Source organism: Sinocyclocheilus anshuiensis, unplaced genomic scaffold (genome assembly GCF_001515605.1).
Source record: "Sinocyclocheilus anshuiensis isolate Anshui unplaced genomic scaffold, SAMN03320099.WGS_v1.1 scaffold1094, whole genome shotgun sequence".
Lineage (NCBI taxonomy): Eukaryota > Metazoa > Chordata > Actinopteri > Cypriniformes > Cyprinidae > Sinocyclocheilus > Sinocyclocheilus anshuiensis.
The window spans coordinates 859066-882083 of record NW_015536578.1 but is presented as its reverse complement, the minus strand read 5'-3'; the positions used below and the strand labels follow the sequence as shown (position 1 = coordinate 882083).

Below are 23018 nucleotides of genomic sequence, written 5' to 3'. Positions count from 1 at the left end.
ACAGAAGGCCTTTGTTCACCCCCCGGAGCCGTGTGAGACACTTTTTTTTGTGGAAGGGTGCTTTTTATTTCACGTCATTTGAACCGAAGCACTGCAACACCCGCTGAGTACAACGATAGAGCTTGAAAGATCAAAGACAATTTTTAATATAACTCCGACTGGATTCGTCTGAAAGAAGAAAGTCATATACACCTAGGATGACTTCAGGGTGAGTAATTTATGGGCTAATTAAAATTTTGGGGTGAACTAACCCTTTAAGGAAACTTTTGGCTTGTCTCCCGAGGCCACAGGAGGGCGCAATGAGCAAAATAATGCAGCGTATTAAATTGTCAATGCAAATAACTGGCTATAAATACGTGCATAACATCTAAAATTAACATATATAAATCAAATATAATTTTGTAAACTGCATAAACAATTATGAACAAAACAGCATCATGTATTTATGCATTGCTTAATACAAAACGCCGAATCGCCGATCACACAGATTGCATTTAAAAACATATGAGACGCAGTGAAATTAAATAAACCTTCACAAATTTGCGTCGCATTTTCTGAACGTTTAACCTGTTTTAACTTTGCATGGCTTTCTTTGCATCTCTTGCATGAGACGTGAGTGCAGCAGTCATATTTGTCCGTCTAAAAAAATGTGCTGAATATGCGTTCTGTGTGAATGGCTTGGTTTCGGTTTTAACCCATTCAAGATCTTCTATGCATTGAGCTACTATATTTCTCTAATATTTTGAATGAATAACGCAGCAGCGGCACGTCTCGTGGGCTAGACTAACAAAACATTAAGATGCAACAACGTCACTTACATCATCACCACATCTCGTGTGCCACTGATGACGCTCCGTGATACACACCTAACGTTCCATTGTACCATTTTTGCATTCAAATCAAATATTTATTTTAAATTAGACTAATATTCTTTTTTTTTTATTCACAATCTCGTCATCACAGGCAGGCATTTCAGCATGTGTTCGTGTTTGTGTGTGCTGTCTGTGTCACTCATAACACGTGCCTATATCGTGCACTATATCAGACATTTTTTCTATCGTTATCGATGAAGGTGTACCGTCGATAAATATCAATACCGTTTTATCGCCCAGGCCTAGTGTATTGTCAGTATGTGGTATTTTTGGCTCAGATGTTCATTTGACTTCTTATATGATCCCTTTTAAATCCTAGGCGGGGAAATGAATGTGTTTGTTTTTGTATTCCAAATTGAAAAGCTCAAATAAAATGAAATCAAACGTTCATCACTCATTGATAGGGTGGTGAGTTCAAGAAGTATGTCCACTTAGCTCTTAAACTGACCAACTTTTTTGCTGCTCAAGCTGAAATCTAGGTCAGAAGCTGGTGGTTTGTAAGATGATGATTTGAAGCAGCCTATCTAACTTGTTTTTCTTGGGTGCCAAACTGGCCTGTGTCCACTGATCCAAAACACATTTCCATTTTGCCAGGCATAGGATTGGATGGGATTCGATGACATGTTGTCAGTTGTCACGTCAGCTCTCTCGGGGTCAAAAGCTTTCTGTTAGGAATATGAATGGAATAAGACTACTGACTACGCATGATGAGTTTTCAGACTTTTTTGTTGTTAATATTTCCTTCAAGAAGCTGGAATGATTTTTTTTTCCACCCCAGTGAGCTCATTTTAACCTCCACATCGCCCCCAAATCCTCCTCCTCTTATTATGGAGGACCGAACTCTCCTCTGATCAGGAAAACATAGCCAGGTCTCCAAAGCCCATTTCAAAAACATGAAGCATCTGTGCTTGTCTGGAACTCCCAATGGATTTCTCTCAGGTCTAGAGATAAAGAGAAACCTACTTAGCTGTTTTCTGAAGGAGAAGACGATTCATTTCAGAGATGAAAGGCTGAAGTCTCTTGTCATTGATGGTGGAACATGGAGGAACATGGGGGTTCAAATGAGGAAAGGATGGAGAAATGGGGATGGAATAGATGTGACCTTGAAGTGAATCCATTTAATCACCATGTCTAAGGTGATTTCAGTGGAAAGTAAAACTAAAATTGTATTTTGCCCATTGTTTTAAGAATACTGCCTAAAGTTCAACTATTTTCCCCACTGTCTGATATATTTACATGCTTAGAGTACTGAGCTGTTAGATTAGCAACATGCTAGCACCAAACTCAATTGGAATTATTTGTTCTTTGAGTTTCACATGAGGAGCTCTGTCTACAGTATGTAAACTGTTACTTATAAGGGTTCCATTTTAGTCAGGATGCTGTCTATCTAGACAGTAGACAGCAGTGCAGCTCACTAGGTTTTGTCACTGAGCTAATGTGTTTCAAAGTGTTGTAAACACGCTATCTGAATGATTCAATATGTCTGTTTGTGGTGCCACTGATTGAATTCAAACCTCTAGAGACATCAATTTGCTGTGTGCACTTCTCTTACACTCCCCCTCCCATTAGCGTTATACATTAACGTGGTCTAGGCCCATCCACATTGCCTAGACGACTGGCTCCTTTTGCCTATTATATTAGGGCTAATGAATGACACCTGTATCCTGCTGCAGAACATAATGCACTATTGTAGTGTATTATGCCAGATGTACTCACGCACTTCATTACAGTTCAGCAGTGGATTTGATTTAACTCAAGAGATCAAAGAACAATAGAAGCAATTTTCTAAAGGGTTTGTTTGTATATCTGGCACAATATCCTTAGTGACAAAGTGCTCCATATCTCAAACTCACAGCCATGCACAGACCAACAACCCCCACATACATGAGGCCAACTGGACATGTGCTAGTCTAATAATTCTTCCTTGCTCTGTCCTGTTCTGTCTTTGGCCTCCATCTCAGGTGATCGTATGAGGCAGATCTGTATTTACACCTGGTAGTAATGTGTCTCAAATGAGTCTCCCGTGACTGCTTGTGATGGGATTTGGAGGGGAGGGTCTTCAGGGAAGATTGCCAATGGATGCTGATAACGGGCATACATAAAGATTTATGTATATGTATGTGCTTTTATTAATTTGTTTGTGTTTGTTTGAATTATTATTTAATAAGATGGCTATCGTTAAAGCCACACTAATAATAATAATAATAATAATAATAATAATAATAATAATAATAATAATAATATAAAGTTAAAATGTTATACATTTATTTATTTTTGTTATAGAACATTTTATTTTTCCAGGATGCATTAAATAGATAAAAAGTGACAGTAAAAATGTAAAAATCACTGCAATAATTATATTCTATTAGTTGTAAATAAATGCTGTTCTTTTGAACTCTCCATTCATCAAAGAATCCTTTAAAAAATTGTATCACGGTTTCCACAAAAATATTAAGCAGCACAACTGTTTTTAATATTGATAATAATAATAATAAATGTTTCTTGAGCACCAAATCAGCATATTAGAATGATTTCTGTAGGATCATGTGATACTGAAGAGTAGGGCTGTGCGATATTGAAGAAAAATGCGATATTCGATATGCGATACAATATTGCTTAAAGTGTATAAAATCAATTTAAATGATATTTTAAAATATTTAAAAATGAAAATCATATAACCAATTTGTTTCACATTCTTTCTTGGAAAAGAAAGAATCACTATAACTTCTGAAAGTGACCAGCAGTTTTAGCATTATTTAAAAAGTAATGTCACAAATCATAAATGTAATTTAACATCAATGTGAACATACAAACAACAAAATTAATGACACAAATTTTATATCATTGTGACTTTGCTTTCCACACACTTTAAGTACTTATTAATATACCACAGCAGAAACTATAGTCTGAGAAAGTTCAAACATGATTAAAGGCAAGTGAACAGTCAGTAAAAAAAAAAGAAAGAAAAAGAAATACACAATTTACAAGCATAGATAAAATAAACCGTAGTATTCAGGTACAGAAATTTAATAATTAAGTGTAAAATAGCACTGCATTGTTTACTGTATGAATTACATTTAAGATTAATTTTTGTTATAGCTGTTTTGTTGTTTGATTAACATTAGGGACAGATTCAGCAGCACGTATTTGTAGGCTGCTGTCCCTTTAAATCAGACTGTACGGATCCAGTATAATGATACACATCCGATTTCTTTCTCAGCTGTTTACCTTCATTTAAAACATAACGACTGCGTTTACGAGAATGACCGTCGAGACGGGTACTATTGACATAATTCTGTGTGTATGTGTCTGTTCAAACATAAGGAGGAGATGTGAAAGACGAATCAACTCGGTCTGAAACGTGTCTCTCTCTCTCTCTGTGTGTGTGTGTGTGTGTGTGTGTGCGTGCGTGCGCGCGCGCTGCAGAACTGAAGAGACGCTGCGCGAGATGCGGCTTGTGCGCGTGCTTCAGGTGTGAGTCAGACAGCAAGACGAGACGGCAAAGAGTTGTTTTCTGCAACTTACTGCACTTAATAACTCTTTAACGTCAAGCAATTCTCTGCTATATGCGTCGAACTAAAACTTTGACCTTTTGCAACGTTTTGAAATTATTAGCCTATTAAAATGATAATATCGCACGCCATTGCGATATTTACATTTGCGATATTTCTATAATTTCGATATATCGTGCAGCCCTACTGAAGAGTGGAGTAATGACTACTGAAATTTCAGCTTTGCCATCAAAGGAATAAATTACATTTGAAAATAGACTAAAATACCAACCCCAAACTTTTGAACAGTAGTGTGTGTAGGCATTTATATGTGAAAAATAAATATACTGTAACTGCCTATATATTTTAGGAATCCTTCATAAGGTGTGCATCATATGTGACGGTCTGTGGCATCCAAAAGTAGTGAGAGCATTTGCGTGTTATTCTTTATCATTTAATTTCTCATCTCCTACTATGTTGCTTTTCCTTCTCTCGTCATCTTCTTTCCCCATGCCTGGTTTCCATGGAAACGCCACATATGGTTCCAACAGATGTTTTCCCATTTTCCTGTGACGTGTTGAATTTCGCCCACTCTTGCACCCAACATCAAGTCATAGGAAATATAGGAGATTATCAACCACACAGAAGAAAGCACATATTAGCCTTATCATATGAGTGCCAACAGAGCACATTCCAATAAACCGGAGAGTCCAAATATTTGGATACCTCCACAGAGGTCCAGTTTCATTCCAGAATTGCTGATGTGAATATTAGACTGTCTGTATCTGCTCCATTTGAGTCCTGTAAATGGCCAGTTACGAACACGTTACTTACTTACGTTACTTATGTGCGTTAATGGTTTATTTGACCCAAATGAGCCAAAATTGGTTCCACCAGTAATGCTCCACATTGACTTCAGCAGATTCAATAACACAGCATGATTCTGCCCACTGTGCAAAGACACCTTATGGGCTAAGTGTGTCTGCTGACCTCTGTTTAGTTGCGGTCAGTAAAGAGGCCTAACACACAGGCGGGTGGTCTCTGGTGTTTCCTCTTAATGCCTGCAGCCGGACCATCTAACAGATGTGCTCGTCAGGCTCAGTAGCTCCATGTTAACATGCACAGGTTGTTTTCTCTCTTTGCAGTCATCAGAAAATCTGTCCTCTAATGACCACACAGAGTTAAACCCATTTTCTCCAGGGTTAAGTGGACCGTTTTTGTGCTCCTGCAAACATTAAGCACGATTATTGCTAAATGTATCATTCCGGCTAATTGCTGAACAGCTTTGTAAAGGGACGGCTCACCCAAAAATGAAAAAAATTCTGTGATCATCACCTTTTGAAACTTTTTTTTTTTTTTTTTCAGAGCACCAAAGGAGTTATTTGGAGCTGATTTTCCAATACAGTGAGCGGTGACCATGGTTATCTAAGCCAGATTTTCAGTGAATGATGACGTAAATTTTGGTCTGTTCCTCACATGAAGCTACTGTATGACTTCAGAAGACTGATAATATAGTGGACATGTTGTATGGACCACTGTTAAGATGTTTTTATGGGGCTTTCAAGTCATGCATTTTAAGTCATTTCAGATCATGTATACCGACCTGAGAATAATTTTCCCTGATAATATTTCAGCAGTCATGTCATGTGTGTCTATTAGCTGTTTAAAATCAGAACTATTGATGGCAGATTTGCGGATGATTTGCTATTGACCTAATCAGTTAAATGGATTTGGCAAAAGGTCTGAAAGTGTTTGTGATTCAGTTTGATTCATTCAGACAGGTCACTCATGCACTGAATCATTTGCAGCGGTTTCTCACAACGGAATAGTAACAGGATTTTATAAGACGGGAAACAAAAAGAGTGCTGAATGAGGTAGATATTTACCTACAACCCATTGCAGGAATCAAAACTTGGAATATCTTCTGTCGTTTGTCAAGGATAAAGTAGTTCTTTATTGCATATACTGTACAGCTTGGGAATGACTCTGTCTGTACTGCAGGAGAAGACAATTTATATGCATTACAGTATCAAAAAAAGTATCAAAATGTGCCCCGGGACAGAACTTGAACTATCCCTTTTAATATCGGAACACAATCTTATTTCCATAAAGCAGGTGTAATGTTCCCCAATCTGTGGTGAGATAATGATAATAAAGATTAGATAGTCAGAATCAAAACGCCTGCACGCTAATCCTTTCATTATAACAAACAAAGTGTAGACATGATGTAAATAAGAGATTTATTTTGCAGTGTAGAGAGATTCATTGATTATAATGGAAGATTTCGATGAACTGAAATGAGTGACACCTTTTCGGTGATTATTAAGGGAGTGCTCTTTGAGTGCTTTCTTGGGTGTATATAATCGATTCTGAATTTGAATAAAAGTTTTGTTTGTCATGCTGCTAAGAGGACCAATGTGGCATACATGCTTCAAAGTTTCTGGAGTGACATTCTCCTATAAATGGGTGATTCTCTCTCGAAATCGCAATGACTGACAGTGATAATCATAACAATGGACTGGCAAAATATGATGTCAAAATAGATGTGCATGAAAGCTAAAGCACCCTCAGTGATTGATTCTGGAACAGAGAGCATCCTTCCGGAGCTCCTCTGTCTGCGGACTTGAGACCGTTGTGTGGCGCCGGTTGTCGCTAACATTAAAGTGTGACAAACATGCAAAAAAATAAGAAATCAGGAAGGGGGCCAACACTTTTTCACACCACTGTATATATATATAAAGTTTGTTAACCACTGCCCTAGAGGAAGGGAAACATGCTGAAGATTTTTCCCTGGGTATGTGAAAGACTTTTCTGGTACTCATTAGAGCAGTGGTTCTCAAACCTGTCCTGGAGTACCCACAGCCCTGCACATTTTGTATGTCTCCCTCATCTATCACACCTGATTCAACTCATCAGCTCATTAGTGGAGACTTCAAGACCTGAAGTGGGTGTGTCAGATATAGGGAGACATACAAAATGTGCAGTGCTGGGGGTACTTCATGGAGAGGTTTGAGAACCACTGCATTAGAGCAAAGAGACTTGGGAAATTAATTAAGCTGCCTGACTGCTAATGACTGCAGATTGGACAAGCTGATTAATAATAGGTCTGAGTGTCGGATTCTATGTGAACAGCATTGATTGAAGTTGATTGGACTGATGTTTCTGTATTAGAAGCAAATCAATTCTTACAAGGAAAAAAAAATGATTCCATTTAAGTAGCTGTTTCAGATGTAGTTGTATTCATTCATTTGTAGTTGCACATTTGTATATTTGTTTTCTCATAATCTAATTTTGTTCTCCAGGGCAATGTTTTAGTTTGCTACAGTGACATGAGGATAGCTGATGTTTTGTTGTTTTTTATTGGATTCTTGTTGAGCAAGGGATAATGGAGGTTGCATAGATGTTTACAGCATTCAGCTGTTTAACCAATGAGCCTGCCACGCATATCGCTGAGTCAGATCGCCAAAACAACACCTCATAAATATGGATGAGTGTGGACTGTATTATTAGCATGAACTGCTCTACCTCACCACAGCTACTCAGACTGGGCATGTTCTCATGTGTAAATAGGTATACAGCCTGAATAAACAGGCCAACTGCTTAACCTCTCGTTCCAGCTGTGTTGAGTGGCCATCCACAAGCACATCTGTTTGAGGTGGTAACCACTCCTGTGAGGGTCATAATATTAAAGCTTGGGTCGTGCTGTATAGCCAGCTTGATCATATGCTAATTACCTCTGTAATTAACCTTCACTCTTGCCTGGTAAGTAGTGATTTGAGCACATATGTGTGTCATGTGCAGAAAACACTCAGGTACATACTAGATTTATTACCTAGTTTAAGACCTATTGATCTGTTGGAGCTCATCTTTCCAAAGAGCTGGTAAGACTTGAGTCTGGCAGGCATGTGCGATTCGCATTGATTGCATGTTTTGCAATGGCGTAGATTCATGCGATTTAAGATGCACGGCCACCATTGTGTTGTGACGATCAGCAAAATATAGTCCTTAGCTGCATTAAGCTAATCTGGCACATTGCATAGCAGCCCTTTTATTACTGAATAGTCCTTGATTGCTTTGGCGTACATCAGATAGTGTCCTTTACAAGCTTACACCCTGCCTCATTTGCTCTCTGGGATCTTCATTCATTTTTATTTTCCTGGGTTGACAGCTCTGTATAATCCAAACCAGTGTTCAATTTCCTGATGGAGATTGCTGAGTGATCTCAGAGATTCACCCATTCAGCCTCCAAGCCATCCATCACACTGACACACATGCCACAGCCAATGTACTTGTACCACAGCCACAGCTGTCAAGGAAATTGAGAATTGAAGGGACAAGTCACCCAGAAACAAAACGATTCTGGCTCATACTTTTACAGTGTCCTTGTAAAACGTTACATGTACTTACTATAGTAATAACAGTACATTTTGCATAATGACTAACCCTAAACCAAACCTTAACCCTATAGATTAAGTACATGTTGTTAGTTCATATTACACAATACTTGTATTACAATTTAATTACAATGTAACAAGGATACCTTAAAAAAAGGGTAACCAAATTCTGTCATACTCACGCTCATGTTGTTCCAAACCAGCTTAACATTTTTTTTCCACAAAACATTTTTTTTTGTAATGTCCAGAGTGCTGTTTTACGTACACTAACCTCCAAAAAAGCAGCATAAATGGGCAGACGTTAATTTCCGCCTCAGAGTAAAGAGGAATGATATCATTGGAATCACTCTCAGAACATTTTTTTTTTCCAGCTAATGAATGATGAGAACATTGACACTCAGAATCCACCTGGCTTTAAAAAGCTCAAGCCTGACGTAACTTCAAGCACTGATATTAAACAATGTTATTGTCTGTTGGTGTGGACGCTAATCCAAAGTTCTGTCATGGAACTCTAGATGGCGCAGGCCGATAGGTTCTAATTCAGTCTGACATAATCACATCATTATTCACATGGCACAGCTGATCGGTTTCTTTCGCATCAGCAGCCAATGAGCTTGCTGCTCAACATTCAAATACTTGGCTAGTGCTTGCTGTAGCATCAAGGAACTTTGCTGCCGTACCATGGGTGCAGCAGGCGCAATATTACGCAGCGCCTGAAAATAGTCCCCAGCATGTTCCCTGTGCAAGCAGGTGGTCACGTTGGTTATGTTGGCGGAAGTTAGCCTATTTTCAGGCGCTGCGTAATATCATTGCGCCTGCTGCACCCATGATACGGCAGCAAAGTTCCTTGATTATTACGCCGGAATGAGAGTATAGTTCCTAGCCATATCGGCCTAGGCTAGAAAATCGCAACTTTTCATTTTCCGTCGGTCTTAGTACACGATGTAACTACAGAAGAGTCAAGTTTTAAATAGGAAAAATATCGAAACTCTTTGGTCATTTTTGAGCGAGATGCTAACGGTCTAATCAGATTCAATGATCTATGCTAAGCTGCAGCTAAAAGTGCTACCGCCAGACCCGGAGTTCGGCTGAATGGATTCGAAAACGGGAAAACTCAACTGTTTAACTCTAGGGGAGTTGGAAAATGAGCCTATTTTCAAAAAAATAGTGGAGTGTTCCTTTAAATGTAATTTTAAGCGTAACTTGGCACAACATAACTTTTAATGTAAACAACATCAAAACAACCAAATCTGTTCTGCATTTCAACAACTATTCAACATTCCACCCATCAAGGTTGCAGGGAAATATGAAGTGTTGCTCCCTTCTTGCAGTTCCCCCAGCCTTTTGAGATTGAGATAGCTTCTTCAGCACATCACTTTGTGGGGAAAAAAGCCACATTTTCCTTGAAGACAAAAGTGGGTTTCTCATTGACAGTGCTCCCCCGGATTCTTCTGAGAAATCTTGCATTCACTTCGTCGTCCTATAGTTTCTCAACCATGCCAATTTAATGATAGCTCCTGCGTTTGGTGTTGAACTTCACTATAATGAAGTCACCAACAAACAGATCTGAGATGTCGCTACTATCATCCTCAGAGCTCTCATACTCAGAAATGTCATCAAGTGGGATGGGAACATCACTCTCATCAGAGCTGCTGTACACTGTGATTTTCTTCTTGGTTTGTTTTTTTCTTGAGCTTTCCTTTATCTTTGATGTTGCTTTGCTTTTTTCCCTGCTGTTTATTTTTTCTTTCTTCATGAGCCATTTCAATTGCTTGCTTTTCAGGTGTATCAGTTAGGATTCTTGACTTCAAACGCTTTCTCTTTGTTTTTGTGCTGGGCATACTTTTGGGTAGGGGCAGAATTTCTTCTGCAGACAAGTATGAAGTGTGGCTGGGATCCAAATCTGTTTCACTTGGTGAAGCACATCCATGTGTGAGGCATGGTGAAAGCAGCTCAGCAGTGATGCTGGTTGAAGCAATTGGTGGATCATCTGCAGCAGCAGACTGTAGCTCAGGGGCTGGCCTGTCTGTTACCATGGATGTCTCAAACTCCTGATCAGAGAAAATATCTCTGTTGTAAGGGGAAATCCCCAAGGGCCTGAATCCAGAAGTTATATTCTGTGGTGTCATTGCTAACATGAAAGCCTCATTCACACATCCAGGGATCTGGTATATGGTGGCTGTTTTGCCTGGGTTAGTTCTCATCCAACCATCAAGAGCTTTGTTGTAATAGGTCTTAAATGGACCATAAATGCTCTTGTCCAGAGGCTGTAAGTGATGGGACGTGTGGGGTGGAATGGTGAGCAGAACAATACTCTTTTTCTTTGCTATATCCACTGCCCTCAGTGAAATGTGGGCCTCATGGTTATCAAGGATTAGCAACATGGGATGGTCAGAGGAGCAGTTGGTGTGCTGAACTAGATGTTCAAGGAACTCAGCAAAGGTGTCTTCATTTATCCAGCCAGATCTGGTGGATGTACCAATTGATCCTTGAGGTGCTCCTTTGATGCAATGTTCTTTATATCAAACCTGTGGGAAGATAAACATAGGAGGGACTGCATTCCCAGTAGCATTGACGGCACAGACTACAGTCACAAGCGCTCCTCTTTCAGCAGATGTGATGGCACCCACTTGTTTTTTTCCTTTCTCTGCCACTACCTGCTTTGGTGTCTGCACTGTTGTGACACCTGTTTCGTCAACGTTGTAAATCATGTTTGGAGGGAATTTATGCCTATAAAACAAAGACAGAACATGAAAGAGCCAAACTGGAATCAGAGTGCCTAAACCTTGCAGTTAATGCATGAAGCAACTAAACAGCCCTCACTTGATATCCTTGTAAATACAACTAGTAGAACAACACATGTGCCAGTCTTTGTATATGTACTTATCTGTTGTGTTCAGTTATTGTTATAAATGTAATCTAATGTGTTCTCTCACCTGTCCATCACATTTGACAGATTGTTAAAGAACTCCTTTAGTTTTATTGAAGGCTGAAGCCCTTCCCACATATGTTGCTTCAGGTATACGGCAGGAGAGATGGTGACGTGCTTTGAAATTGTTGAACCAATCTCGACCTAAAAATAATTAATTATATCAAGATGCTATGTTTAGCTACACAAGATCAGTTAAACTTAGTTGAGCTACTGAATTATGTGATGTCTTGCACATCCTACTGGCTAAACCCTTCTCTTTCCAGTTGTTGGGGACAGGAATATTGCTTCTGTCTGCCAATTCAAATGCCAATTAACAACATTTTTGGGGGGGGGGTAAGGCCATGTTACCCCCCCAAACAATCTTTAACAATCTCAGCCAGCTTCTTGATGTGGTCTGCAAGCTCCTTCTCTAGCTTCTCTGTAAAGACCCTCTTTGCCTCTGCTGTTCCACTGTAACCAGTGGTTTTCACTTCCTGTCCTTCCTTCTTTTTTATATATATCTACGTAAGGTTGACCTGTCAATATTTTTTTATTTTGCCACAGCTCTGATGGATTTGCCACCCATTACATCATTTGCTGCTCTCTCCATGTCCTCAAGGGGTATTGAGCCCCAGTTGGTCTTCCTCTTATAATGTCTTGGCGTGATATCTTTTCTAAAAATGTTTAAAATATGAAATAATCAAATCAGTTGTGTGATACTACACTGAAATAATTTTTTGAACTAAACAAATTCAGTGTCTTCAGTGCCTCATGGTGGGGTAAGTTGAACCGCTGGTTGAGTTTATCCCACACCATTTGGTTCACTTTGCCCCACAGCCACCATTTTTGGAAAAACTGCCTGGCTTAGTAATTCAGGCTAATCTTTAGCTAAATCATTCACATGGTTTTATACATTTGCCTATCACCAATATGTATGGTATAAATATTTAGGCCTGGATAAATCTGCTTTGACATAACAGCCATTATACCTGACATGTATAAACTTTACTTTGATAGGATAAAAACATTTTTTTTTTTTTTTGTGAAAAAATCATACTTACCACTTTAACATGTGCTTCTCTCCACCACAGCCAAATTGAAATGATGGTTTCTTCCTGGATTTGTGGTCACATTGCTAAAAATCTGTAGGGTTGCCTAGATACAGGGGGTGGGTCAACTTACCCACTGGCTCACTTTGCCCCTCTCTCCCCCTATATGTTTGTTAGCTTAGCAACATGCTAACACCAAACTCCTCCACTTTTTTGAGTAGCACTGTTTGTTTCTCTTGATGTAGCGTGTTATAGCGTGGCCTTATAAGGTTGGCGCCTATATGTAGGCAGTAGACAGCTAGGCAGCACACTAGGTTTTGGAACAGAGCCCGTATGTGTGTCTGTAGGGATTGCAATAATTAATCATATTTCCTCACTATGTGTTTGTGTGCAGAGAGGGTCATTGAGAAGTGTTCATTTTGCAAATATATTCATCCCTCATTGCTTTTTCTTTTGTTCCAGTGCTGAGGCTGGGTTTCCTCAGTCTGAGTCATTCTAAACTGTCAGCCATTGGATATTAATGGAAAATACCCTAATGCTGAGCAATTTTTAGAAAAACATATATTGAGTAAAATATCAAACTCAATGTTAAGCAAACACAGAGAAATGAAGGGGTGAGACTATAAAACATCCAGAGTGTAAACGATTCACACACATTATGCAGAGAGAGAAAGTGAAATGAATGGAAGTAACTAACTGTAAGCTTTACCAAATAATTTAATTAACTTACCAAATAATAGTTGGACAATTTCTAAATAAATTTCCAAAAGTATGTATTTTTTTTTATGAACGTAAAATCTAAAATTCTTACACAGAGGGTGGAACCATAGACAACTTTGCATCTACAGATTGGTGTCATAACATGATTTTCCTTTCATGGGAACGAGACACTGCATCCTCTAGGAAGGAGGGAGCTGACCTGAACACAGTGATTTCCTCAGGAGGATCTCTGCTCCATCTGGTAAGAACATAACGACAAGCTCTGACAAATTCAGTTAAATGCTCGTTGCCTCTTGAGCCGTCATACACTGTGACTGTAATGTCTTCGGCAGAATATTTAACTGTCCCTGTTTCAAATCAATGTCCCAAAACTCGGTTCCTTTATCTCTGAGGTCCTCTACAAAATATTATGTAGACTTATTTTAAAGAAATAATATAAAATGTTCTGACTTAAAATTTTGTTTGGACAAGCCACACCTGGGCACACATTCTGGAACTGCGTCCTCTAGGGGTCGCTATGGGGAAACCTAGAGGACGCAGTGTATCGTTCCCTACTCAGGGAACCATGGTTACATAAGTAACCTGAGACGCTTGGCCTGATGTTATTTTTACATGTTTTAATTTATTTTTTTCATCAGATGGCAGCAGTCTGGTCCAAATTAATGATAAATTCTCATTTTATCTCTCCCTTCCTTCCTTTCTTTCTTTCTTGTTTTACTGTAGTTGAGTTTCAAAACAGTTTCAAATAAGATCTAAATGACCCAAACTATTACACTCTTACTGTTCCTGGTCAGATTTGACTGCACATCCAGTGTATGACCATAAAGCTTAGGAGGGCTGAAGCAGCTGCAGTTATTAATTATTTTTCCTTTATTCGACAATGCCTGTTTATTTATGATACTGACATGTTCTGTTCAATGCCTGTTCACCAAATAAATGGTTGGCGTCCATTACACTCCTTTAGTTGGTTCATTGTAACTCTGGGAAACATTTGACACCATTCAGTGACACTGACATTAATAGACTCGGTCCGGTGTGTGAGCACTGCACTCAAGCAAGATGGATGACTCAAATTTTTGTTAGTTCATTTTGTGACCATAGAGAGGTAAATAAATTTAAAGGGTTCACCAGGGTAAAGTACAGCTAAACAAACAAATCCAATTTCAGCAGTAATTGGACACAGTTTAATTAAGTCTTGGCACTCTCAGAGATGCTCAGACACAAAACAATAAATTTTTTTATGGTGCAGCATATGAAATGAAGCATTCATATCCAATGCAATAAATGAAATAAATTTTTAATTACAATTTTGATTATTACACCTCTAACGAAATCAACCTGTGCCTCTCTGCAATTAATGTAATTATCTAATGTGAAAAGAGCTAAATCTTTTTAATCATTTAAATGTCTCATTTAAATGCACAGTAGATTAGCGAAATAATGTCTGAATAAAGTTAATTCACTCATTCAATAAAGCACTCAGAAAGTTTGTTATTGGGCAAAAGGATTTAAGGATTTAAGTTTGATCGAGGCAGTTGACACATTCAATTAATTATTTTTCCCAAAATTACAGCGGGTGCAAAAAGTATTAGGCTACAAGTCATACTTTAAATGTATGGATTTAATAGCATTAGATACAAAAATTGATAATTTTTGTAATCAGAATCAGAAAGAGCTTTATTGCCAAGTATGTTTGCACATACAAGGAATTTGTTATAGTGTCACAAGCTTCCAGTACACGGAGACAACAATAACACACAGATAATAAAAATGAGAGGTGAATAAAATACACATGCATAAATATAAACCACAAAAAAAGAATAAATTGTATGTACTGGTGTGCTATAGATGGAGTAGGAATATAATGAAATAAGTTGTAGGGATGTACTAGGGTTTAGGGTTATAAATAATTATAAGGTTATTGCACGTTCAGCAGCTCATCCCTGGTAAAACTGATCGTGTTTGAGAAACAAAAAACAGGAAAAACTAACAAAAACAGTACAAACACTGGAGAGCCAAAGACTGAGGCTGCCGTCTGCGGCGCCATCGCATTTACATCGTAATGACTTTTAATCAACTAGTGTCAATTTTTAGTGTTTGCATGAAGTTGGTTTTCCTCAGGTTAACACAGGTGTCCTATCAGAGTAACCACAGATCATCAAGTTCATCAAATTACTGAAACCATGAACGTGATCCACTAAAAATTGTCGCTGTGTTTGAAATGGTTGATAAACACAAATTTAAAACAAATGTGTACCCATCCATTCAAAAGTGTGGCATTCAGAAGATTTGTAGATGTTTTTAAAAATAGTCTCTTATGCTTAAGGTAGCATTTTAAATGCTGTGTTTTATTTCAAAAATACAGTAAAAACATTAATATTGTGAAATATTATTACAATTTAAAATAACTATTTTCTATTTGAATATATGGTAAAATGTGATTTATTCCTGTGATTTACAAAGCTGATTTTTCAACAGCAATTACTCTAGTCTTCAGTGTCATATTTCAGTTCAGTTATAAACCGTTGAGCTCCTTAATAGTTTTTTTTTTTGTGGAAACCATGGGTGGGGGAATTGAGGTTTCTGTAAGATGACAACTGCAATCCTCTTGCTCCTCTGTGACTGGGAATGCTGCATGTCTGTATCCGCTTTTGTCTCTGCAGTGCGCTCGCCATGACAATGTGTTTGCAGCAGAGATTTTGATAGAAAAAGGACTGAATGTCAACCTGCAGGATGAGGATCTCTGGACTGCTCTGCATGTGGCCTGTGCCTGCGATCACGCAGATATGGTGTTGCTGCTGCTGCTGGTGAGAAATACACCATACACACAGACATCAAATCAAAATTTGAGTTTTGTATCTTTTAGTCCAAAGCTTTGAGATCATCAGTAAGCTAGTGTACTTCAAAACTGACACATTTCACTTCCAATATAGCAGATACAAACATTTGCAATTTACAGTCTCTCTTCTGAAAAACTGTGGCAAAAATATGAATAATTTTCTATGGATGAAAAGTAACTCATATAGATTTACAATAGCATGAAGGTGAGTAAATCATGACAGAACTGTACCTTTAAAGTCACATGTGTATCGAGTTCCTGTAGGGGATTGGTGAAGAAACACACACCTCATACTTCAATTACTGAAAATCTCAGATTTTTCCCTTGACACAGTCACTTCCGGCTTCTTAACTGTAACGTTTGGGACATGCATTTTTTGTAAAGCTCTTTTGAAACAATGTGTATTATGAAAACTGCTATAGAAATAAAGGTGAATTGAACTGAACATGCACGTCTCTCCTGCAGGAGGGAATCTGACTAAGACAGCTTAGAGTAAAGTTCTGTCATATGTCGGCATGCCGGATCAGTTGAGCGTAATCCTCCACAGTGCTGACAGATCGAGGCAGGATCGGTCTGCGTCTTTAGACAGGTGGTGTTCAGTCAGCGCGCAGTCATGTCAGATTGCTGCCTTTAACACAAACAAACACAACGCAAACGCAAATCCTCCAAACTAAAACACAGGTGATTTAACTTACCCTGATACAATGTCTTGAGTATTCCTACAACAGAAGGCATTTTTTAACGGGCAAATATGCATTATTTCTTAATTGTCGCCATTTTAAGTCAACTTAAAATACCATTTGCAACTCTTTTTACTTCCAAAATGTGACCTGTTAATTCAGGAATCATGACAATTTAATGTTAGAAATAAATATTTTACATTTTTAATATATTGAAATATTTAGAGCCCAAAATCTCGTACACCAGAACTAGAGTTTCACAATAGAAAAAAATATATATCTATTTTGTTTTTATGTTATTTATATATTAATAGATTATTATTATGTAAAATCTAGAATGTTTGGGTGATTTTTTTAAATGTATTTTTTATTTTTTTTAGGGGAATGCAGCTGCATAGAAAATAATAATAATAATAATAATAATAATAATAATAATAATTTTTAATAAATCTTTAATAAAAGCCTTACTCTGAAAAAATTATTTTGAGTGCAAACCATCCTTTTAGGGCTGAACAGTTTCGGAAAAAAAACTTGTTCACTTGTCTTCACAAGAACCAACTCAGACATCTTTCAGTAATCAAGAAATAAAGAGATATTTTATTAATATTATTATTACATAAAAATATTAAACCTAGTAAGAAATCTATTACTATGCAATACTGTTGTACTGTGTATTTATACAGCTGTAAGATTACAATGCTAATATTTGCATTCTAATTTCTTAATTGCGTCAATTTTTCTGTAATCAATTGAGCTTTTATTTTGGCAGAAAATGCAGTTAGCCTTTACAGCTTATCTTTTGCTGGCAACAGATTCACATTGCATTCCCAAATTCACTTTATAAGCGACATGCAGAGATTGAGCTTATGTTGAGCAACATTTACCATGAACCAAGCTTCTCTGCAATTCTGAAACTCTGCCATATTGTGGTTTAGATTTAATTTTGATATATTGTGCAGCCTTAACCAGAACACTCATACTGACTCACCCTTGGATTTGCAGACCGTTAAGACACAAGTGTGTCACTGTTGTTCTTCACACTGTTGTGCCTGGCAAAAGCTCACTCTGTGTGTGTGTGTGTCAGTGAAAGCTCAAAGTAACGGCTATATCTAGGTTATTTTTAGCACTGTGACTTCAAAGAGTGTCTTTCCTAAGGAGAATTTCTACTCCAAATGTTAGAGTGGAGAGAAGAAGTTCAGGATTATTTCTGCTTATTGGCTCCAGTGCAGCACAGCATGCAGATGTATCCTGTTTGCTACGGGCACTGATAGGCCATCAAATATTGGGTCATATTAATCAAATATGCTTTTTATTTGGTTACTCTCACTGATTAAACATGGAAGAGTGAGACTGAAAGACTGCTCGTGACATTTCTCTCAAACTTTCTTTCACAAATGTGGCGCCCAACGTGGGGCGCCCTCTGTGAACCGTAAGACTATTAATGACGTTTGCAATTTGTGGCTTTTGAATTTGCGAGGAAAAAGTTTGAATGAGATTGACTGTCAGCGATCGTATTAAAATTGTTTGATGTTTTCGGAGAGTTGGAAATACCGTTAAATCAGCAGGCTGTTGAGTCGTGCATCGCCTCCCTCGGATTCCCCAACGACAATATAATTGAAGCATACACCTGAAAATCGTCTTTAAACACGGCTATGATGCACTGCAGGAAAACTACAGCAACTTAATAGAATCTAAAACTGACTTAGAGAAATAGTGGGAGGGAAAGGAGGTTTATACCATTAATTTGTCATAGAACAGCATATCCTCCACAAATTAGGAGCCTTGGGGTGTAAACAGACTATGAATCAGTGCGTTTATCTCTGAAGAGAATCTAAAAGGAACACACCAGGGGAAGATATTCGCCTCCTTCAATCCAAATCCATTTTCAATGATTCCTACAGAAGCTGTTCTTCATCCAGTGAGCTTCTTCATCCTTCATATTGATGACTGAATCATTTCATTATTATCAAAAGAAAATGAAAGCTCTGCCAGCTCACGGATCACACATGCTGCCATGTTTCCTGCTTTTAGACCTCCAGGTGAAAGTACCGATCACGATCTTCGTATCTCCATGGAAAATACACCCTGATATCTCGAAGAAAACCATTGTCTGGTTATTGTTGTTCTGAACGTGCGCCGCGGAGACACCAGCTTTACCTGCTCCACTTTTTTAGTACATGTCTGACTCCAGACCACTTTCGACCTGATTTTCAGTGGAGCGTGAAGCAGCAAACCATGTGCGCCTGCCAGCTTACTTCAATCACAGAGCCCCTTTAGGAATACTGGCCAAAAATACACTTTACTTACAACTACTACTACTACAGACACCCACAGCGCCTGCATTCAGTTTTCTGTTAGCTACATCCATAATAACATCCAGACTGGATGCAGAGATCTGATTCCGTCTTTATCACAACTGAAATATTATCTGTAATGCCATTGTTTAACCTTCGCTTCATCTGCACTTCAATATGGTGAGGCTAATCCACCCATTTGATCATCTTTATTCAGCTGATGTATAGGCTCGAACCCCATCTGTCCCCATTCGTTCACATCGCCAGCCATAATAATGTAACAAAATAACAAAGATGACTAAACAGCTTCAGTGTGAAGTGGCAGCAGTTAAATGGCCAATTCTGTCATAATTTACTCATCCTCAAGTCTGTCTAGCTTGTTTTCTTCCGTGCAACACAAATTAAGATGTTTGGAGAACTATCTGTGTATTTTGTCCATACTATGAAAGCCAACGGGGTCCAATGTTGTTCGGACTCCATAAAGTATTAAATACTTGAATTAAAAATGCATTCACACCAGTAGGTGTCAGTATGATGTCCAAGATCACTGGGAAGAAAAGCCAGTGAGGCATAAACCAAATATAATATGTGGACTTTTAGGGCCCTATTATACACCTGGCGCAATGCGGCGCCAGGTGCGACGCAAGTGTTTTTTGCTAGTTTCAGCCTGACTCAGTTGTCATTTTCACGTCTGGCGCCACATTGTTTAAATAGCTAATGAATTTGTGCCCATGGGCGTGCTGGTCTGAAAACGAGGTGTGTTCAGGCGCATTGCTGGTGCATTGCTATTTTGAGGCAACTGAAATAGACTGCACCATTGACCAGCAAAAACCTTGTTTAAAGTCTGGCACGTTATATATTTTTTGTTATTTAAAGAGTGCGTTAGTAATATGCGCCTATAGGCAGGTGCACAAAGCGTGTACACTTTGCAGCACACAAACATTTTTAAAAATGAAAAATCAAAGGATTAAAATGTAAAAGATTATTATTCTGTACATAAATTTAAAAATGCCTACGTCATAATGGATAGTCATTGCATGTATCAGAATTATGCGCACGAGCAGATCCGTTCCCTCACTAGAGAAGCGTTCAGTTTTTCCGCTTGCAAATTCCACCATGTAGAAGCGAATCCGCCATGGCGCGAATGCAGCTGGCTTTTCAAAGGGAATGGGAGATTCTGATTGGTTTATGGCATGTTACGCCCAAAACACACCCATTACTCATTAAGAGAATAGGGACAACCCTTTTAGACCATGCGCCGGGCGCGCCAACCATCTTTCCCATTCTTAAACTAGCAAAAGCGGATTCGGACACGCCCTAAGCGCAATTGCGCCGTGCACTTTAGACCATGAGCTTAGATCGTTAAAATAGAGCCCTTAAAGTTCAAACTTTCAAAGAGATTTTCAAAGTAAATTTTGTGTGGGTCTCGCATAAAAAAAAAAAAAAAAGTAGTGGAATGTAAAAAAAAAAAACAATTTTACTACAGCAGTCAGGTGCAACAGTCAAACACGTCTCTCTAACATATGTTTACATAGAAAAACAATGGAAAAGCAGCATAGTGGAATGAAAAACCCATTCTTTGTGAACGGCCCCTTTTTAGGCATTTGTGTTTGTATACAGCTGGCAGAAGAAGAATGTGTGTGATACTCCTCTAAATTGAGGTTAATATTTATGAATTTAATCCAGCTACATCATCACCTGCGTTGTGTCTGTTTGTTTCTGTGTGTTTGTGGGAGAAAGTGTTTGAGCATCTACGTGTGAACTGTGCCATTGCTCTTTGAAGTATTCTGTTTGATCATACTCACAACAGCTTTAACGTGTTTATACGTGTGTGTGTGTGTGTGTGTGTGTGTGTGTGAACCATTGCTCGGCACTGTATGAATGAATATTTCTAAAAGTAGGCTTAATTTACATAAAAGTATGCAAGTCAGTGTGCGCAGAGCTCTCGTATGGCAGAGATAGTGTAAAGACTTGATTAACTGCATGAAGACGTAATCCTCTCTCACTCACACACATTTTCCATTTGTGACTCTGAAGATCCCTTAATAGTGGCTATGGTATTCCTCTTTTAAAACAGACCTTTCACATTACACTCTAAATTCATTGTACCACAACCTCTTTTCCTGTCTGATGCATGAGCCCTCTGTCTACTGAGAGAGCACATAGTATTATCTTTTAAGAAGAAAAGTGTGAGTGTGTACAGGAATGTTTGCACTGTTAGTATTCTAGTATACTATGTTTATTTCTGCAGTAACTTTATATTTTTGTCATTTTTATTAGGTTTGTTTTATTGTGTGTTAATGCATTTTGTTTATTGTATTTTATTGTTTTATTTATTGCTTTAGTTATAATTTAGTTAACTATAATAACTCTGATATGCAAAACACATTGCATGATATAATGCGGCCAACTTGACCATCCTTTTTCACTGATGACAAATGAGGAAATTATATCAGCTGGGACTCTGTGAAATCAAAATTGTTTTTTTGTTGCTTTTAGTCCATATATGTTCTTGATATTTACATTTTGACAATTATGAATTGAATGGAAGCATCAGTGGTTACCATCTCAACTATTCAAATGCAATTCATACCTTGTTACTAATCTGTAACCTATTACATTTCCAAAGTAACCTTCCCAACACTGCTTATATAGATACTTGTATAGAACACACATTTTGAGTGAAAATTTAAAAACAATGCAATAACTTGTGTAGTTTTCAGTAAGCAGCATATGTGTGTACAGTTATAAGAAACGATAGGCTATGAATAGGATGGCTTATTTCTATATTCAAGGCAGTTTGATTGACAAGGTTAAACCAGACTGACATGTCATTGTTTGATTAGCTGTGTGTCAGAAATATTGTTAATTAATGCAGCTCTCTGTTTGGCTCTTGAATTTTATTGAGATAAGAAAAAAACAAAACAAACAAGAATTCTCCTCAAGCAAGCCCTTTTAAACTCTTTTCTCTCTGCCTCTGCCTGTGGGTGAGTCACCCTTCTTGAGAAAGGGTAGTCTCCGTTGCTATGGTTACAAGTTTTCCACTAGTCAACCATCTCTCTAAATGTATTTCCAGTTTTCGGCTGCTGAGCTCTCTACAGTTGAATCTCACAAATACATGTCAAATTATTCACTCCAAAATCAATAATAATAATAATAATAATACATTCTATTTTATATTTTTCAAAAGAAAATAAAGCCTGTATTTAGGACAATCAGTATTAATATTTTTTGCATCATGACCATTATTGTTTCAAAGTGTTTTTTAAACTGTAAAAATACGGTTTGATATGCTTATAGCAATATACTAATATAATTTTGAAACTTTTAAAATTGCATAAATTAACTATGTATTATGAACAAACATGAATTAACAACATAAATAGTAAATTTATAAATAATTATTACCTTAGAATAATAAATGCTATGAGGGGCCGTATAGGCCATAATTATTGAAAAGCCTCTTACAAACACTAGTGAAACGAAAAACATTGATAAACCTTAGTGAAATTCATTCATATGCATTACTGAAAACCTCTTACATACGCGTGTGAAAACATTGATCAATCTTAGTGAAATTCATTCATATGCATTACTGAAAAACCTCTTACAAACACTAGTGAAATGAAAAACATTGATCAACCTTAGTGAAATTCATTCATACGCAATACTGAAAACCTCTTACATACACGAGTGAAAACATTGTTCAACCTTAGTGAAATACATTCATATGCATAACTGAAAAACCTCTTACAAACACTAGTGAAA

At 37.8% G+C, this 23018-nt stretch overlaps 1 protein-coding gene across 3 annotated transcripts in view; it reads left to right on the top strand.

The window, feature by feature from the left end:
• LOC107702946 (unconventional myosin-XVI-like) overlaps positions 1–16239 on the top strand; it is a 57210-nt gene extending 40971 nt beyond the window's left edge. For 2 of the 3 annotated variants that reach the window (XM_016505416.1, XM_016505423.1), the window contains exon 3: positions 5729–5795. In XM_016505416.1, the coding sequence (XP_016360902.1) occupies positions 5729–5778 (50 nt within the window). In that variant the 3' untranslated portion in view covers positions 5779–5795. Of the gene's footprint in view, positions 1–5728; positions 5796–13179; positions 13192–13620; positions 13679–16100 lie in introns of those variants that run through there. The other variant, XR_001635805.1, reaches the window with a different exon arrangement.
• Positions 16240–23018: the final 6779 nt, after the last annotated feature.